At 45.3% G+C, this 20,732-nt stretch overlaps 1 protein-coding gene across 1 annotated transcript; it reads right to left on the reverse strand.

The window, feature by feature from the left end:
• Positions 1-579: 579 nt before the first annotated feature.
• vat1l (vesicle amine transport 1-like) lies at positions 580-19,940 on the reverse strand (the record flags this gene model as incomplete). Its single annotated transcript, XM_083691077.1, has 9 exons — positions 580-678; positions 1,112-1,195; positions 13,281-13,475; positions 13,626-13,681; positions 14,679-14,782; positions 16,595-16,737; positions 17,789-18,000; positions 18,436-18,569; positions 19,711-19,940. The coding sequence occupies 9 exons, from the start codon at positions 19,938-19,940 to the stop codon at positions 580-582; spliced, it is 1,257 nt and encodes a 418-aa protein (XP_083547203.1).
• Positions 19,941-20,732: the final 792 nt, after the last annotated feature.

Genomic DNA, 20,732 nt, shown 5'->3' on the forward strand with positions numbered 1-20,732 from the left:
CTTTCTTTACTTTCCCTGATATCCACTCAGTGACACACTCCTTCATACACCTATTCTGTCCATTCCTACTTTTCTCCCTTGTTGGGGGGCTGCCACAGGAAACAATATGGAGACAACAACCAGGAGGCTGCAGATGAGTTGAAGCATCTTGTAACATCGTTTTGGTCAGCAATACAAAACTCATCATATAATACTGCATTGAGAATGGCACTTTAGAGTTGATTGATAAATTTGATAACCATTGTTTTATGCTTTTTTTTTTGTTTTCATATGTTCAAACATCGTACAAATCCAATGACTGAGAGACAAAAAAAACAACAACAGACACACACCCCACACACGCACACCCCACACACACACACACACGCACACACACACACACACACGCACACACACACACACACACACGCACGCACACACACACACACACACACGCACACACACGCACACACACTGTACAACGGTTTGAGTTTACGGTGCGTAGTTGTGGTCCTGGACTAGTCTGTGATGGGACCACCCTCCGGTCCCGTCCCCCCCCCCGTGGTCCAGGCTAGGTGAGGTGCAGAATGCTGCCTGGGCCTACTGGATGAAGGGCATGCGCTCCTTGTTGTCGTTGTCCCCTTCATGTTCTTCCTCCTCCTCACCCGCCTCGCTGGTCTCTGTGCTGTCGCTGGCCATCTGGAGAAGACAACCCTACTATCATACTCAATAAACGTACCCGTAAACAAATAACACATCACGAGGGACAAAGGTGAGATCAACAGTGTATCGGCTCCTGCTCTGGCCTTTGTTTCCATGTTTGCTTCCCCTAATGGAGCACAGTCTGACGTTAAGGAGTCACCATGGAAACCAGCGTTGTGCCACTGGTGTCCTGTTTATTGTTACGGGGGCTCTGTCTTACCTAGGGAGCGTTAAGCCTTCGCCCAATGGCACAATGGCTTATCAATCACATGAGTCACGCAGTGCGTCACCATGCCCTTTCTAAGAATTCCTTCCTCTCCTACGCTTTTTTTTTTTTTTTTTTTTTTAATGCTGTTGTTATGCCCTATTTGAGACCAATCAATGTCTCGGCCAATCGATGTACGGACAGTATTTATCGCTACTGCCTTACCAAGGGAATGGGCGACTTCTCCACATCCAGGATAAGCTTTCCTATGTTCCCTCGGTCGTGGATCCTCTGCATGGCCTCCTTTACCTGTGGGATCAGACAAAAGGTATGATGAGTCAGTCAGCCAAGTCTCTCACTGTCACATCGACGTCAACAATGACAGCTTGATGAATTACATTTTCAATCTAGTCAAAACACGGCTCGCACATTTCATCTGGTTCTCTGTTATTTTGTCTCTTGAGTGCGTGTACTTCCAGGTACTGCACATTAGGTGGCAACAGTGTCAAAGCAGGCACAGGATGAATCAGGGACAGAGTGAAGTATGTGTCTGAACTGGAGGAGTAGACAGTGCAATCTGTCTGGAAAGAGTTTGTATTCGTCTTTGTACAACAACTCTGGCTACCAGACTTAGCAGCATCTTTCATCACAACTCTACCGATAGGAGACCTCTAATCGAGAAACCATTCGGTCGTGATCTTTCTTTCAGCGTTCCCTGCCAGTTGACTGTGCCCGCAGAACTGTGCCGATTAAACATTACTGCCTGACCAGCCAAGGCATGTCAAGTGTTCAAAATGCAATCAACTACTATAGCTGATTGGTGTTCAAAAGGGCTTCCACTATATGCTGCTGATCATTAACCCAAACAATACTCCTCAAGTCCTGCATGATCTACATTCATAGTACAAGTCCTGTAGCATTTACTCTCTTCACAGTGTTATCTCCTGTGTTGAAATACTTGCTACTTGCACAGCTGAAGGTCATGTTTTGAAGTGTTGCTGCCTCTGTTCACTCTGCTGGTTGGAAGTAAGAGGTCCAGCATTACTTCATGGACAGTGAGTCTGACTCAAACAAACACTGTTTTGTTTTTCCTCAGCGTATTGCTCAGTAAAACATCACGTTGGTAAAACGTTGGCTGTGAGTCATGCGCACAGCCAACAGAGACAACAGAGCAATGAAAATCACACCATTTTACAGGACTGAAAATGCGTCATTTGGATTTGCCTGTTGTGGTCCTCTGTGGCTCCGTTGGTAGAGCATGGCGGTAGCAACGCTAATATTATGGGTTCAATTCCTGCTGGGACCATATATAAAAAAATAAAATGATGCACTCACTGTACTGTCACTTTTGATTAAAATGGCATCTAGCGTTGAGGGAGTCATGGTTCTGGTGGCTGGCTATTGCTGCAGTGATAAAAGCAGTTCCAGTAGATGAGGGTACCCAGCCAGACACAGAGACGTCAATATCTGTCTCTGATCCCCTCATGACATTTACTGATATCAGTCCAGAGAGCGCCAGTGTAGCTTATCGTGCATGCGTGTCTGTGTGCGTGTCTGTGTGCGTGTGTGTGTGTGTCTGTGTGCTTGCGTGCGTGCAGCAATCAACCCTGCCGCTCAATACTATTCATAACACACATTTCACAGAACATCACACACTAGCATGAGATAATGGTACAATGATCAACTCCAGCAGTCACGGAAGGCCACTTATGGGGCTGTCCAGATGTGGTTTAATTAGACAGTCAGATTCCATTGAATAAGCACTGGTGAGTGAGACCCCTCACGCTGGTTTTTCCACTATAGTCTGTGTCCCACTGTTCTATCTCACAGCAGACATGCCTGGACTGTCAATACTCCTCCTGCCTATCACCTGTTGCTGCGCAGAGCAAGGACATCTCAGACTAGACCTGTCTGCCCTGACACATCTCACTGATTTCCTGTGTGCTGGGTGTGATTGCTGCCGAATGAATGCATTACTGCAGAGCATAGCCAGGCGAGCACAATAAAACGCATCATTGAGAATTTGAGAGCGCAGTTTGAATAAAAATATCTCGGTCATCTCTCGAGGCACGTTGTTGTACAATTCTCAAAGCTGACATTTTGTCTGCACACAGGTAAAAAAAATGTTTTAGAACGGCCTTAAAAAAGAAGCGGTTGAGAGTCACAAGTAAGCACCCATGAATGGAATATGGTCCGCAAAATGAAAATGGAAACATTTCCACTCTCCTTTCCCTTTGTTTCAGAGACAGAAACATCGTGTTTTCCCTCCCAGTGGATGGTTCCAGTCCTTCCGGGAGCACAGATATCTGTCATTTCCTCTGGTTCATCACTGGTGATTTATAATTGCAGCAGTGCTTGTCGGCTGTTGCCGCAACTCATTTGAGAACACAAATAGGGTACAGAGAGTCAGTCCTACAGTGACGGGTTAGGAGGCATGCTGGCAGACATGCAGAAGGCTCTGGGGTGTGAATGCACTCTGCAATTTGGAAATCAAGATTGGAAAGCAAAGCTAAACAATTGCTCAACAAATGATCCTGATATGATTAGTCATCACTCATAATTATACCTTTTCTATAAATGTGACGGTCTCCATTTAAAACAGCAGGATGGAATATCCCTCACATAAAGTGGCATGATATAACAGAGTTTGCAGTGACTAGGCAGCTCCCTCCTAGACTTTGATTGCTGCTTTCATAATATGGCTATATATATACTTTTTGATTTGATTTTATCTTTTATTTTATGCACTTTGAGATTATTCTTTGATAATAGAAAGAGCTTTATACATGTAATTCATTGTTATTATTATTATTATTATTATTATTGTTATTATTATTAACGTACCGGTAGTTCCCAATGGAGATGCTTTTGTCGTGGCGGATTTGAGGAACTCCGACCTGATGGGTGGTAGTCGATTTAATCCCCTGTGTTATTGCTCCTACAATTCCAACAGGCTTTAGCTAACAGATTTAAGATGCCACTATTCAGTCTGATGTTTGAAGTTGAAACAATAACTACTTTTAAGTTGAAACAATAACTACTCTATCATTTGAATGATGATAGAAAACCTATTAAATAGAAGTTGGATCTTTCTGTGAGACACTTTTATGTAGTATAGATATACTAACTGTGTGGTTCCCAAGCAGTATCCAGTCAATGCACCATTAAGGACTTGAGAAACATTTCAAGTGGGTTACACTGTATGCTGCCATCTCTCTCCATACGTCAGGGGATGCTGGCGGAGGTAGAAATCAGAGGACGGGCTCTTTGTAATGCATGGAATGGATTGAGGAATGGTATCAAACACATGTGTTTCATACCATTCCTCACTCCATTACAGGCATCACAATGAGCCTCAGTCCTCCAATGTCTACCTCCACCAGCCTCCCCTGCCATACATAAATGATGATGTAAGTAAATAAATGATGCTGTGGGGAGAAGTGGTATCACAAAATAACCCTGGCAAGGTCCTTGTCGCATTGATTCAGAGGATCCCTCCATTTCTGACAACAGTGCATCAGCAATTTATGACAAACCATTATACACAAGAGAACATAATGTGAAAATGTTATAAAGCTTTGTTAGATTGGATCTCTGTCTGTGTTATCCTCTAGCACACAGTTAATCCATCCCCTACTACTCTAGCCCCCCCGCCCCCCTCAACCCACCCCCCCCCCCACTCCTTAATCTTAAGGTTTCCTTGTTAAAGCAGATTTAGGCATTGAGTCCTTTCATGGTCTGTGCAGGGTGGAGTAAAATAACTCATGCATGAAACCAGAACAACATAATCCAGACTGTGAGCCGACAGTGTGTGTGTTTGTGTGTGTGTGTGTGTGTGTGTGTGTGTGTGTGTGTGTGTGTGCGAGTGTGTGCGAGTGTGTGTGTGTCAGAACAATCACCAGAGGTACTGTGAAATGGTGTGCATCTCTACATCCACTGCCCCCCTCTCTCACGGTGCTGGTGTGATGGCAGGTAGAGAGGAATCATGAACAGGGGCCATGTGATGACTCTACACTGCTGCTCATTAAAACACATCTGGAACGAATGTATCATCAGATGGGGACAAGTTCAATCCCTCACACACGGTAACTGTGGAGGCCACGTAAACCTCACCTCATTACCGTATACGGACAGACAAAAAAGAATGTGCCTCTTTGTCCGGACGCCATTGTTTCCAAAACATTCCTTAATTTAAAATGCAATGACGTAATCCACCGCCTAAAGCAGAACTAGGTCAGACAGGGACTGTGAACTAACAATGATGGCGAGGAGAGAGGGGCTCTGAGTCTGGTATTGTTGGTGGTTGGAGAGCCGGTAGGGGGTGGATTGTGGTGGAGGTTCATATCCCAGTAATGAGTCTCGGCCCTGCTTCAGTCACCGTGGATCCTTTCCACTGGCCCTGTCTAGGCCCTAATCTGCAGCCTGATTGGCTTGCCCTTCACCTAGCTGCTCCAGGTTGGCCGGCCAAGTCCTCTCTCAACCAATGCAGCATGGGTATCTAGGCAACCTCCCCCTTCATTCCATCCCAGACACACACCCCCCTCTACACCCTCCAGCCAAGCCAGGACGGTTTGCCAGGGTCAGCGTTTACACTAACCAATCCCCCCCCCCCTTCCCTCCCCACCGCCTGCCCAGTCGAATTCTCCTCCCACGCACACAAGCAGCACCGGGAGCCCGCGCCCCTGGCTCGCCACCCCACTTCCCTTTAATGAGGCTCTTCATGGGCTTTGGTTCCAGAGAATACCCTGCATGTCCTGCCAAAGACCACTGACAACAACACAGAGGAAGGTTCCCAGGGATGAGACAAGTCTGAAGGGAGCAGCACACATCTCCGAAATATGTAGCTCTTCTCTCTCTCGCTCTTCCATCTCTCTCTATCGCTCTCTCTCTTTCTCTCGCTTGCTCTCTCTGTCTCTCTCTCTCTCTCTCTCTCTATACAAAGCTTGTTATCTTTAGAACAAGCTCACATGCTGCACGACAACCTCACGAGAAAAAGAGATCCACAAGCAGTCTTCCCTACAACTCCTGACAATTGCAGAGCGCGTTCCACAGTGACAGGTGCTACAGAAGAAGATGTCAACATTCACCTAAAAATATGTTAAAACCTTACACCACCAGGTATTTCTGCATTTGTCATGTGTGTGATTCAACCCTCTCGTTAAAAAGATATATATATATATTCACAGACATACGGTATCTTAACACTCCTTCCTCTTTCTGAGACCAGCCCAAAACTTTTTTTGCGGAAGTTACCCCTGAGTTTGGGTAGTTTGGGGATGTGGCGTAGCATATTGGTGAGTGCCAGGCACTGCTGCAAGCCTGTGAGGATCAGAGGCCCTACCCAGAGACGCATCGCCAAGCTTGATAAATGACTTGACATTCTTTAGCAGGCAGCTCTAATCTGAATGTTTAGCAGGGAGCGGCACCTCCCAGATCTGTGTAGGCAGCTCTATAATGAACAGATCATCTTTCCAAAAGGCCACCGCCTGGCATCCCATGCCACCCTCCACGTCCACACAGAGACGATCGATAAGCTGTCACGGGCGTTGAGTAGTATTATAATACATCACAAAGACCCCAATGACAGAGAAGGAGGATGTAGCACTGGGTAAAGTGATTAGGTCTGAGTGACTACGTTATTAGTCCTAACCTATCATCATTGAGGGTTGTGGCTGATGTTTGAAAGTCAACTGAACACATGTACAGGGTACAAGAAAAGGTTTTTTTGTTGCAAACGAAATTGCTGAGGAGCCAGAAAGGAAACCAAAGCTACTGCCTTAATAGGTCTGAGTTAAATCAAGGTTATTCTGTCCAACACTATTACAGATGGAACATATTTTTAATTAATGGTAAGCATTAAAAAAAAAAACTCTTTCTTTGTCCTTCCAGGAACTGTCCGTTCCCGCCATATTAGCTAAATAGAATTCTAATAAAATGCTGACCTGGAGAAATTAAAGTGAAAGTGTGTTCCTGAGACATGCAAATACCCTCTTTAATCTGTTTATGGTGCCCAGTGTGGCCATGTTCTTTTCAGCCCATTGTCCCACAATAACAAAAGGAGGTTTTCATTGAGTTTGGCACCAGTGCAGTGGTGCTAGTCAGAGGACACAGCCAATGTTCCTGTGGAGACCAGAGCCATGGACAAGATAGCAGGTCTGCAGTACTATACTGAGATGAGCTGATTAAAGCACAAACGTCTGACAGTTGAGGAGGTCTCATGATACTGAATCCCCTCCTACAACATGGGAATGACAATATCAAACAGCCTTCAAATTAGGATGCTTGGCAACAGAAATGAAGAGATCTTATCTGACTCATCTATGGATACAAATGACTGTTAGCCTTCACCAAAAATAGTGCTAGTGCTTATAAGAAAAACAAGAAAGAAAAACCAACAACGGTAGAAACAGCATTTTAGATGTGTAAATGGAGTAGAAGAAAGATTGTCCTGATAATATAATGTGCTCTCATTCTCATTATCATGTACATCATTATAGTTAAACACTCTCAGGCTCCCAAGGATTACGGGAAATGGAACACAGTGTGCTACGGAAGTCTCATTTCGCAGAGGGAAATCGCACAGTCAGTCCAGCATGACAGGGATATTTGCATTTTCTATGGTGCACATTTGGGGCAGAAACATGAGGATCTAGCCTACTACGGTTTACAGGGACTGCTACGACCAGTAGCACTACAAAGTATGTTGTTCAACTCAACTCTCACCAACTTACTATAATAAACGACTAACATGGAGACAAATAATCTTCAGAGTTTAGGATAACATCTCCAACATGAGTCAGCCACAGTTTTCCCTCCACGTATCTTAACGAAACAACAACAGCAGCAGCTTCTGCTTCGTTCCCTCTACCAGCAGACTCCACTCAGCCTAATGACTAATGTCAGGGAGAGGGTGGTGTTCATTATGCAGTCTTACGCAGGCCAGATTCACCAGGTGTGCGGTGATTAAATCAACCGGCGTAGCCGAGGCCAAGATTTCACAACATTTATTCAAATTACAATGTTCAACAACAAGGTGCAGGGCTGGAGCAAGAGCCAACAGGGGGTGAGGGAAAACAGGAAAACAACTGTCTTAATCACCGGTGTAAACAGAGGTTGTCAAACTGTGATGTCCAGCCAGCCGTGAGGTCCAGCCAACAGAGTCAAACGTAGTATTCATGGGGAGAAATCTTCTTATACACTGGCAAACTGTCCATTCGTTTTCCCTCTCGCATCGTTAAATGACCTCACAACCCCCATGTCTGGCTTAGCTCATCTCTTTCCAACTTCATCAGAGCCCACATGCTACTGAAGCACAGGCAGCTGAGAGATTTCACAGTCCTCCAGGTCAGCGGCCAGTGAAATGCCTGGTGGGTGTCTGGGAGGGAGACAGCCTGGGAGACAGGGAGACAGCCTGGTCACTGTCCTGCCTGCCTGCCTGGCATTGCCCGTCCAGAGAGGTCTCTCCCTGTCCCCACGCTCTGGCATGTTTACCGGTCGCAAAAAGGAACCATGGCCAGGTTACCATGGCAACAGCGCCAAGCTTGGCTCAGCCGGGGAGGAAATGTCAGCCCCGGTGCTGGTGTGGTCGCGAGGCGAGCTGCAGTGATATATGACCACGTAGGGCCAATACTGCAGCACAGTTAATGACATGAGACCGCACCGCAGGAGTCAACTGGCCTGGGCAACAAGTCGGAGCTAAAATGCTGTGCTGCATGGAGAATACCTCTCTCTGCTGTCAAATATGACACAAAGCTAGCCAGGGTAAACTCTAGCCAGTATTGAAGCATATCTAAGTATGGATTATTGCAGTAATCCTGTTCTGAAAGGGCATCTGTAAATAACGGACAGCTCAAAAAGGGTCAAGCTCATGATTGAGCTCAAAGACAACAAGGCATAGTTTAACTGTGGAAGTCTCATGACGTGAGAAACTTGAAACTATTTCCTGGGAAAAAGCAGACCACTGAATCTTCTGCCGCCAGCAGTGATGGTCTACCATGAGTAATGCCTACACCAGTAATGGCTGACTAGACAATCGATCACGAGACAACAGACAGATGAATGTGTACCAAAGTGGAAAAAGAAAGGTTTCTTCTCTGTGTGCAGAACAGCATATAAAGCATTTCAAATACTTTTTCGGTCCGCCACAGGGAAGGTTTAGGTTCTGGAGCGTGGTGAAGCAGGTGAAGCTGGAGGAGCAGGATACAGCTGGTAGCTGCTAGCTGTGTTTCTCGGCTAGGAGATTAAGGCTGCATTCCCTCTGTGCATTCCTCCAATGCCTCCCCTTCATCTGCACTATGGACATTTCTAGGATCATGCTTGACTCCAGGCAGAGGAGAGAATTGCCTCTGTGATGCTCAGCGCATGGAATGGTCAGGATAATTGAAGTTGCGTGCCTTAAAAGCCACTTCTCAAAGCAAAGGCTCAACAAAACACCTGAAACACAACATGCCCTTTATCCAAGGGAGGGGGGGGGGCTTATGGGTAAAAGACTGAATCAAATGCCGCTTGTATTCACTGTGCAAACCTGTTGGATACATGGCTTTGAACTATTTATCTGAGACATACAGTATATTGAAGGACTGTGAAGAGAAAAAGCACATACCCCCTGGTCAGTGGGAAATGGTGGTTACGGGGAAATTGTGTATGAGTTCCCTCATCGTCCCTGTTGAACAGACGGTAGAGGACAATAACAGGCAATCACGACAGGGCCTCAGGGCCCAAAGCTGCTGGACTCTGATGAATGTAGCTTCACAAAGCTTCCAGATAGTCATCTCCAGCTCAGGCCAGGGGGAAGAAGGGAGTCCAGAAAGCATGACCACCGCACAGGTAATAACATTCGCATTGCTTAGAGAAGATAGCCAGCTCATCTCTTTTACCCCCCTCATGATCTTATATTTGTTCTCCGGGAGAGCAGGCTCATTTAACATGGATAGCCCCTGAGAGCATTAGTGTGGGCAATGCAGTGAAATGTTACAACACTCAAGACCACCATTCAAACCACTCCTTCTGTCTCACTTTATCTCACACACTATCTTTTACTATTCTTTAAAGCGGAATTAGAGTAGAGCAGGGTCAGAGTGCAAAAAGTCTCGTCTGACATATTTTAACGCGGTATGAGACCTTTTGAGGAAGTAAACACCGGCCTCGCTTTTTCGACAGCTATGATGCAGCTGCACGCAAAATGATTATTGAGTTCAAGACGGTAAGCATTATGGATTGACCAGAAATACACATGTAAATGGATTTCAGGTAAACTTCCCCCTCCCCCCCCCCCCCCCCCCCCACGCTTTATATTTTTCTCTATACCTGCACAGGAACCCTGATACAGGGGCAACATCATGTAAATCGGTAACTATCTCTCTGAGATCTCTCTCTCCCTCTCTTCCCCTGCGCCAGCTGCAGTCTCCCCGTGATGAGCTGAGTGGTTTGGCTCTCGGCGGGGAAGAAGGAACAGAAGTCTGCATTCGCAGAGGGAGCAGACGTCTCAGTCAGGTGATGCAGACAGACCATGTACTCACTGTTTTTGTTAGGTTGCGATTACATCTCATGAGCATGGAGCAGCAGGCAGGCACTAATCCCCTGACTCTCTCAGTAACTCTTATATAATGTTGTAACACAACACAGAAAAGCACCTCATGAAGGACATTTCCAATAAGAATATTGTGTTTGAAGAGCTCTCTTGGGGAAACAGTGAATAGTAGAGATAAGTACCATGTCCAATGACCGACAGTGTTCCTCCCTGAGCTGCATCGATAAGGGCTATCTGGGGAGAGATGGGTGCTAGGAGTAATCAAAGTCGTGGCGGTGGGGACACACTCAGGTGACAGATCTTAATATATCATTGTGTCTCCTGACGCTGTGCCATACAGACAGGTCATATCCGTCTGGGAGCAACTTCACTGTCAGCAGCATTAAAACCGCAAGCTGTCCCTGAAGTAAAATGAGATGAAATTGTGTTCATGCAACAATAAAGGCAGCGCATAAAGGATGGAGAGTATTTTTAGAGTTGGCTAACATGATAAAACCACTACTTATCGTATCTCCACTCCATAGAGTATAAACACTGCTCCTGCTTAATACATAGTTAAATCAGGACGGCAATGCTGGTATTTGCAGAGGCAAGACTTATTGACATACAGACCTTGGTCAACACTCTGAAAGCCTGTAAGTCAATAAACCGACACATTTTTCTGATGGACAGATCTAAGATAGAGGAGCCTTTTAGAATCGTCTGTTTTCCAGTTACAGGCATGGCAGTGAAATGGCAGTGTGGATGGTGTAATGGCAGTGTGGATGGCAGTGTCCATTATGTCTGTCTTTTCCAGTCATTACTTTGTTGTTAGCCAGTTACTTCAGATGATGGATATTCACTTCTTACAAGAAATATCTTAAGGTAACTATGGATTTCCTAATCGAAAAACCTTGATTTGGAAAAATGTAAAATAGCTTTGGCAGAAAATGGAGTTTATCTGTAATGGAATTGAACATAATGATAATCACACTAATCTGTCTTCTCAGCAAATAGCTCACTTTGATATTTCTTTCGCTTGTGATCATTTAAGGGTGCCACCCACCCTAGCATGAGGCTACACAACGCTGAGGATGAAAGAAAATCAACTTGTGAAACCATGACAACCGTACAAATAAGTGGGGAGTCAGTCAGTCACTTTCCCACAATGCTCTACCTCATTAGGGCCACAGAGAACAACAAAAACCTGGGGGATCGGATCTCTGAATAACGTTGTTCTCTTTTCACTTTCACGTACACGTAATTGGCACACTGAATTTGTTGGGTGAGGGACAAGGTGTTATTGAATATCCTGATCAAACATGTATACATAATAACATCAAAGCGCAGTGCTGTTGCGATTGTCAGCAGGGCTTTTGTATCCACAGCCATCCAATCACCCCTGTGGTGAGTGAAGTCCAATGCCATTCCTCACAAACATAGTACATGTAATCTAACACCTGGAATCACCTGGTGGTAAAAGGGCTCAACTAGGCGGAAGGTTTTTGTTCACCCAAATAAAAGGATATAATCAGATATATAGACACCTACTGCTCCGAGACAGCCTCCCTGATTTCCTCCGCAACCCACACCCACACCCACCCCACTGGATATGCCAACCCACACCCACACCCACCCCACTGGATATGCCAACCCACACCCACACCCACCCCACTGGATATGCCAACCCACACCCACACCCACCCCACTGGACATGCCAATTAAAGTACAACTTCAAAACTGGAATGACACGAGAACATGCTTGCGGGCAGAACATTTCAGATAGAAAATGTAAGAAAGAAAGCAAAGTAACACAATCTAATTACGTGCTCCACTGCTTCTCCTTGACTGTCTCTACTCATATCACAAACTGGCTTTAATACAAAGGACAAATTCACAGTTGATGAAATAAATAAAAGCAATGCACAGTATGGTTACAGACGCAGAATACTGTATATATATGAGTCATTACAGCTTACAAAGAGGTGTGAGTTTCAAAGAAGAAACAAAGTCACCACAAAACATTCAACTCGAGCGGCGGAGTGGACTAAATCTTAATCTTCTTAGATCTTCATAATCATATTTCTCAGAGAGATGAAACAGAGTACAGGTAAAAAAAAAGGATGGAAAAGCTCTTGAAAGTCATTAACTATTCTTGAAACAGAGGCCCTTTTGAATAATTAAACCTCACAAGTTGCATCTTCCTCGAAACAGCAGGATGGTATTACTCTATAAACCTCTGAGCTAACCACTAGGAAACTCAACATAGAAACACCAGCATGTGTTAAAACCCAAATGTCACATTTGCATGTCTTTATCAACAGAGTTGGTGAAGACGTGCTTCATCAGGTCTGTAGACACAGGAAGGTGGAGACAGAACTCTCCTGCATAGAGACAGAGATGGAGAGAGGAGTGATTGATGTGTGGTACAATGGTATCTGTGTGGGCGTGAATGTGAGCGACATGAAACTGCAGACATCAGAAGATGGAACAGGACTCGCCGGCCCACCTGCCATCTGGGGGAGTAGGGGGGAGCGGGGGGTGTGTGTGGGGGGGCGGGGGAGGGGGAGGGGTGTGTGTGTGGGGGGGGCGGGGGGGCGGGGGAGGGGGAGGGTGGGGGAGTCCACTTACAGCTGACAACCCTTCATATCACAGCACTAAGCGATAACAAACAACAGATGACACTACATCCATGATGTTTGCATACCACCTTCCTCCCTACGTCCTCCCTGTCGTCTGTGTTTCCGTAGTGACCATGTGGAATGGGGCATGATGATCAGATCGTTCACACACAGATTCACTGTGAAAGACCTGTCAGTCAAAGATTTCTGGCAGAAACCGGGCTAGCGAGTGAAGTCTACGTGTGTCCCTAGCCTGCTTCCTTACCTCCTCTAGCGCCCAGAGGGAGTCCACCACAGGTTTGATCTTCCGCTGCTTGTAGAGGGAGATGAGTTTCTCCACCACCGTTTTCACCTGGCCACACCTGCCCTGCTTGAAGAGCAGGTTGAGGAGCGAGAAGCCGGCAATGACTTTGTTCTCCTCGTAGAGTTTAATGGGGTTCACCTTCTCCACCTGCCACCACTGGGGAGGCAAACCAGAGAGACACATTTGTCACCCGGGGAGCTCATTTGTGTTTCATTTACCATGAAATAAATGTTAATTTCAGAAAAAATAATAAAAGGCTGTCTACTCATTCCAACTCAGATGACAGAATCGGCATCTCTGACTCACAGATTTAGCAAAGCTGAAGAAACTCTTTGTTTCCCCGGTCACCATGTTTGAAGAGCCTGAAAACACAAAAACAAAGGCACAAGCTTATAGAGGGGTGGAGTGCAAACTGCAACGGCAGTGCAAACTGTCGGGCAGAAGTGATTGGTGAATAACACTAAAGTGCCAATGCGGGTGAAGGGGTTAGAGTGGGGGAGAAGCTGTAGGCACTTTTAGATCTGCCCGGGCGTATGTGACACATTAATGAACTCTGTTCACCGTAATGGCATGAATCGATTCATGCCACGCTGCGTATCACAACTTAATGGTTGTCAGACACGGCTGAACCTTAATTTTACATTATCCGAGACCCGGGAAAGACATTTGTAATTAAAAAAAATCAGATACGGATAAAAGCTGAGAGGGTATAAAACAAATGTGGGTGTCAGGGTATATCATCTGAATCTATTTGAATTAACCTCAATTTCACCCTGAGCCGCTGCACAAACCTGTGTTTCCGATGAGGGTCTAGTGGTCGCGTAAATTCAGATCCGAATGACTACTGAGGAGATGAGAGTTATTACTGCCTGCAGATAATGGGACAGGAGAGGCTAGTGGAGGTAGAAACATGTGTGTTTGATACCATCCCCCATTCCATCCATGCATTACAATGAGGCCCGTCCTCCGATTTCTACCTCCACCAGCCTCCCCTGTAATGGGATCATCTGTGTTGTTAAAGTGGTTCGATGAGGAGCTTGTGCTAATGTGTTACATGAAAGTAAAGTGTGAGTGATCTAGGTGTTATCATAGTAAACTGGGGAAATATATATGTGCAGGGTTAAAGGAATTATACTGTACCTGTCAGCACCTTGGATGTTTGAAATCTTTGAAATTCTAAATGTTACTCAAAACACTTAAACGTTCACTTGGCTGACATCGTAATGCAGGTATAGGAGTCTTACATGTGACAAGAAAGGCAGCTTTACTCAGGTAAATGTCAGTCAGTCACCTCGTTGGTCAAATAAGCCAACAAACCACCATGTAGCCAATAAACAACATCCTGATTGGGATACCTACCGTAGAGGATGTAGGTTCCCAGAGGCTTCAGCAGACCCAGGCCTTTCCCTGTATTCTCCCCACACAGACAGTCCAGCACGATGTCCACGCCCTCAGGAGAGACCCTAGATACACACACAGGAAATGGAATCAGCTAAATCACACTGCTTGATTCCAGACAGCCTCATCAGCAATCTCTCTCAGTCTACCTCTGACTTTTACTTGTTTTCTGAAGTAAAAAATAATTTATTTATTTTTTAATGTCCTAAATGATTCAAAATCAGTCGGTTGGTTTTTCAATGAATATTTGTAATAGTGTATTTTAAAGTGCCGCTTCTGAATCATAGCAAGGAGCTCGGTCCAAATCCACCAGTGTTTTGAATGGATACAAAATAGGCTATGAGTCAGTGGGCCTATCGAAGAGTCAGGTAATCAAACTCTCTGAGTGACTTTTTCCATGGCGTGACTCACTTAGAAAGTACCAGTATGTGAAGGAATGAGAGGCGTGTTCTGATCAAGGGGTCCTAATGCCTTCCTTTCTGCCCGGTGGCCCCAGCCTGCTGCCTGACTGAACTACTTGGCGGTCTCGTGATGCCTATTGTAAAACAGGGCGACATGAGACCAATTTAATTTCACTTTGCTCTTGATCCTAAGAGGAATGTGGAGGCAAGAGAGATGAAAGGCGTATTAATCTGCCTCTCTCCCTCTGACAGTCCTGTATTGACTACCATTGTGAGATGCAGGCAGACAGTGCTCTCTCTCTCTCTCTCTCACTCTCTCTCTCTCTCTCTCTCTCTCTCTCTCTCTCTCTCTCTCTCTCTCCCTCTCCCTCTCCCTCTCCCTCTCCCTCTCTCTCTCCCTCTCTCAGTCAATAAGTACCAAAGGGGAACCCAGGATTAGGAGAGTTCTTTCCTTAGTTCTTAAGGAAAGAACCCAGGGGGGAGAGATTGGTTGAATGTACGCATTTTTGGACTGGATTATTTTTTTTATTTTTTTTTGGACACACACGCACACACACCACAAAAATGGCAGAGTGAATATCTAGTGGCCTGACGTCAAACACTCTGGCTGCATGACTCACCTTCACCACATTATTACCATTCCACAGAGACAATAGACAATCAATCAATTATCCCTGGAGGGTACTTTTCTCGAATGTCCCATGCATGCACTGATTGCCAATCAAAACCTTAAGAAAGCCTTCAAAACAATGCAATCTCTATTCCCAAACCCAACAAGTGGCTCCTCCGAACTTAAACGGCACATATTGCATTTTTTTTCAATCATATAGTATAACACAATGACACACACACTGTGATCTGACTGGGTATCCGAGCTCTCTCCGGATTGGTCCAGCTGATCCACGTCCCCAGCGGACAGCCTGTTGCACATTGAGCAGCCTTCAGACAGAGAGCCTCTGGGCACTCTGCCCTAAACACACCACTGTCTCTCTCTCTCTCTCTCTCTCTCTCTCTCTCTCTCTCTCTCTCTCTCTCTCTCTCTCTCTCTCTCTCTCTCTCTCTCTCTCTCTCTCTTCCCCTCTCTCTCTCTCTCTTCCCCTCTCTCTCTCTTTCTCCCCCTCTCTCTCTCTCCCTCTCTCCCTCTCTCTCTCTCTCTCTGTCTCTCTCTGTCTCTCTCTCTCGGAGATGAGCTGCGTGTTGCCATGGGGACCGGAGCCACACAAGGCATCGGGTAACATCTGCATCCCCATTGAGCTGTACGTGCTCAGCGTGTTCCACGTTTATCACATTACCGTTGTCACATTATATTCATAAATGTCAGATTCCTCAATAATATTCAGCAGTGCTTGGTCAGATTATGTGGAATCTATCTAAACCTATACAACCAAACGTGTAAGGTATAATCCAATCCAGTCATTTTGTAAACCAAGATTTTCTTTTCTTGTAGAGCAACAGACAAAAGCAAACGGTCCTTACTTTTTAACTTCTTGCACATAGTCCAGGTTTCTGTCGAGGAGGTGGGTGACAGAGTCTTTGATGGCTTCGTGTTTGGAAGGGGAGGCGGTCCCGAACACAGTGACATTGGGGATGGTGGAGCACAGCTGGGCTACAGCTTGACCCTGAAACACACCAAACAACCGCAGCTCAGTGACCGAGGAGCCAAGAGTCATCACGTGTGTCTACGCTTCTGCAAAAGGCCGATCCATAGTCAGACCATATACACCACGTCATTACAACATACTTTTTACCAGGATATTACATACATGATTCAAAACGGATATTATTTAGTGTGAAATATGTGCAGACATAATGTTGTCAAACTGCAACAGGTTCTGAAATTGAGGAGCATCTCTAGAGTGTAATTACTTTGCTAGTTCTCTTTAATTATTAAAGCTGGGAGTGCAGCTCAAACAGGGCTGTAGCTAGAGGGAATGGTGCTAAAAACAGCCTGATAATTCAGTCTCTTGTTAAAACAGGTTAACTGTTCAGCATACACAATGAGAAATTCAAATGGAATACCTTACAGCCCACATTATTCCAAAATCCTCTTCATTATGACAATATGTAAATTCAAAACGCAATATTGACTGTGGTGTGCACTCAAATACATGAGTCCTGATGTTTGTATACATGTTTGTATCTAATACATCATTCCAACGGCATTTTTTGCAGTAAAAATACCTCAGCTTATTTCCCTGGATTGCCAGGGAAGTCCGTAAAACAGTCAACTCTAATCAGGGTCAGCAGGAATGATCAGGCTTGTTCTCTGCATTTGAAGAGTCTGGGGGTGCCCTGCTCTGTCTGGGGGTGCCCTGCTCTGTCTGGGGGTGCCCTGCTCTGTCAGCCTTGAAACTCAGTCTCAACTCTCCCTCCTCCCGGCACAGTTACATCTCTCTCACAAGTCATTTTCTCAGCAACCTCTCACCGTACCCTCCTACCTATCCCCATCTTCAATCATGGAAAAAGCTCAAAAGCTTAAACGATGTAAAACGGTGTCTGATCTGTGTGATAATAGTCAATTTCCCTTAAGAGCACTGCACTGGCAGTATCTATAGTGACATCGCTGGTGTCATTTTCAGGAGATGACACCACCCCCCCCCCCCCCTCCCGACTGCCACCCCCCCCCCACATACACACCCCTCGTGCCCCCCATCTGAGGAGCTTACTTACCACACCCCCTCCTGCTGAGTGAACCAACACTGACATTCCCTCCCGGAGATTGGCAACCTCAAAAAGCATCATGTAGGCAGCCACAAAGGTCATGGAGAAGGCGGCAGCCTCGGGGAAAGTCATCTCATCAGGGATCTTATAGACGAACTGCAGCGGCGTGCATACCACCTCCGCCCAGGCGTTGTAGTTCACAAAGGCCATAACCCGGTCCCCTATCTAGGGACAGTGACAGATGTGCTATGAAATATGGCAGATGGCAGACTGTAGCAAATGTTGGTTGATAATAATAGTATATGCCATTTAGCGGACGCTTTTATCCAAAGCGACTTACTTTGCAGTGAGTGCACACATTTTTCAGTATATATGGTCCCAGCGGGAATCAAACCCACAACCTAAGCATTGTTAGCGCCATGCTCTACCGACTGAGCCACAGAGGACTGAGCCATTGAAGACTTAGATAACACGGTGACCAGTGTAGATTAAAAACAATGACATTTGGGGACAAGTCAAATACAGTGACGGAATGCCTATACAAAGGCAGTATGTCTGTAACAGCTAATTAAAACTGATATCTGTAGGTCTATTGGCTCGCTGTGTTAGCGTGCTCTACAACATAGGCCTATAACATTTAATCCCCTGGATTTCACTAACCTCAAATCCCTTTGTGTTTTCTCCCATCGCCTCCACTATTCCAGAACATTCAAATCCCGGGACTAGAGGGGTTTTCGGAGGATTGTCAATGTTCCCCTGCCGCACCATAAGGTCCAGGAAGTTCAGCCCACTGCAATATTAAAATGATCATTCTTCACAATCAAGCTAGAGATATTTGCAATACTTGCAATCTGACAATTGCAAGATTTGTTCAAAAAGAATAATATTGATGTGAAATACATTTCTCAGCAGGCACAGCACAGCAACTGTTTGACAGACACACAAGATCTTGCTTGAATTCCAGACAATAAAAAGAGCAACATCCCCAAGGCCATGTTCAGTGTGTACCATGGGCCTACACACTGAACCATATGAAAAGGCCAAATCTATCTGTAAACAGCCTCTCCCTAGTTCAGGACTAATGGTTTATCAATTGTTCAAGGTCCTCTGCATTCATTCTATATATCAATAGTGTCAACGAAATATGAAAATGTTGAACATCAATCAATATCTTCACAGCATCGACTGATGGAAAACACCAGTATCACAAGTATACACAAGTATCAAAGCCCCTGCAATAAACAGAAGCTTAACACTTAAGGCACTAACACAAAACAACTGCAGGATTTAGGAGGAGTGATTTAGGATGACAAACGACACTTTCTGCAAGAGCCACTTTCTAGTGCTAGAAATAAAACTCAAGATGATATCACAAGACAAGCCCATCATTATATCACAGGTATGTTACTCCTTTCAATTATACTCCAGACAATGCAGCAGCAGGACACAGGTGGGTGAGACACAGTTTTTTCCTTTTCAGTTTGCAGGACCCTCGGTCTTCTAGGCTCCTGGCCCACACGTCTGGGGACGTAGCTGTGACCGCTTTGTGCTCTTCCTCACGTCACTTCTAAGCAGCTGCCATTGGCTTGATTATGCTTGTATTAATAAGTCATAAGGCCAGGCAAAAGCAAATCTGTGAGAGTGCATTTTTGTAGAAGTGACAGCTAAAGCACACACTCATAAATGCATGTAGGACTACTACCCAAATCCACCGCTGGTCATTTGGAATATATATATATATATATATAACCTTAATTTGGAAATGAAGAACACCTACTGTACATGCGTCTGTCTGGAAACCGCAACACGTTGCATCCACAATTATATCAATAACATCTCACATTCAATTGTTTTTTTTGTTTTTTTTTAGCTAATTACATCATCGCAACAATGTAACAGTTTGTCAGTAGTGATCAATATGAAACATTTACCATGCTTTGACGCGAATTTTCACTTCTCCTTCTTGCGGCTCTGGCATCGCCTTCTTGGTTACCCTGAGTTTGTTGAGACCCCCGAAACCGGCCAATATCACGGCTCGCATTTCTTTGGCATCTCCTGCGGGGACTACGTTTTCACTTTCTTTTGCTCCGTTCTTTTCTATCATGTGCTCAGTTTCCTCGGTCATCTCCGCTCCTTCTTTTGCCATATCGGAGGGCTTCATCAGCAGGCTGGAAGGGGATGCTGGAAGATGTAGCTGGTCCTTCCACCTCCTCCAAGTTCAGAAGACGCAGTGTGAACCGAACGCCGAGCGGAACAGGTCCCCTTGTGAGGAGCGACTACCGTAAGACCAGGTATAAATGAGCTTCACAACACAACCAGACAGAACATGTTCTAAACCTTCTCACTATAGTGATTTCTCCCCGATGAACACACTCAAATCTGTGTGGTGGGATATCAGCCGGCTACCATTAAAGTATGTAAACATTTAAACACGTTAATACAGGCTTAGGCTACTTCAGCACATACATTATTCTTGAGAGAATATAGGCCTATGGTGATGTCCATTTATTTACAATAACAGAATTATTGACTTTAATCATTGCAAATATTTCAATCATAACATGTTGCCATAATGAAGAAGCAAGGTGACGTGTCATTATGAATACAGTGCAGTGCTCCGATGTTTATTAAAGTACCTAACCAACGAGAATTAAATGGGGAAACAAAGGCGATAAGTGGCTCCACCTGTTGGTGAGTTCTGAAGTAGAATACATACACTCACCGGCCACTTTATTAGGTACACCTTGCTAGTACCGGGTTGGACCCCCTTTTGCCTTCAGAACTGCCTTAATTCTTTGTGGCATAGATTCAACAAGGTGCTGGAAACATTCCTCAGAGATTTTGGTCAATACTGACATGATAGCATCACGCAGTTGCTGCAGATTTGTCGGCTGCACATCCATGATGTGAATCTCCCGTTCCACCACATCCCAAAGGTGCTCTATTGGATTGA

Source organism: Argentina silus (assembly GCF_951799395.1).
Source record: "Argentina silus genome assembly, chromosome: 19".
Classification (NCBI taxonomy): Eukaryota; Metazoa; Chordata; class Actinopteri; order Argentiniformes; family Argentinidae; genus Argentina; species Argentina silus.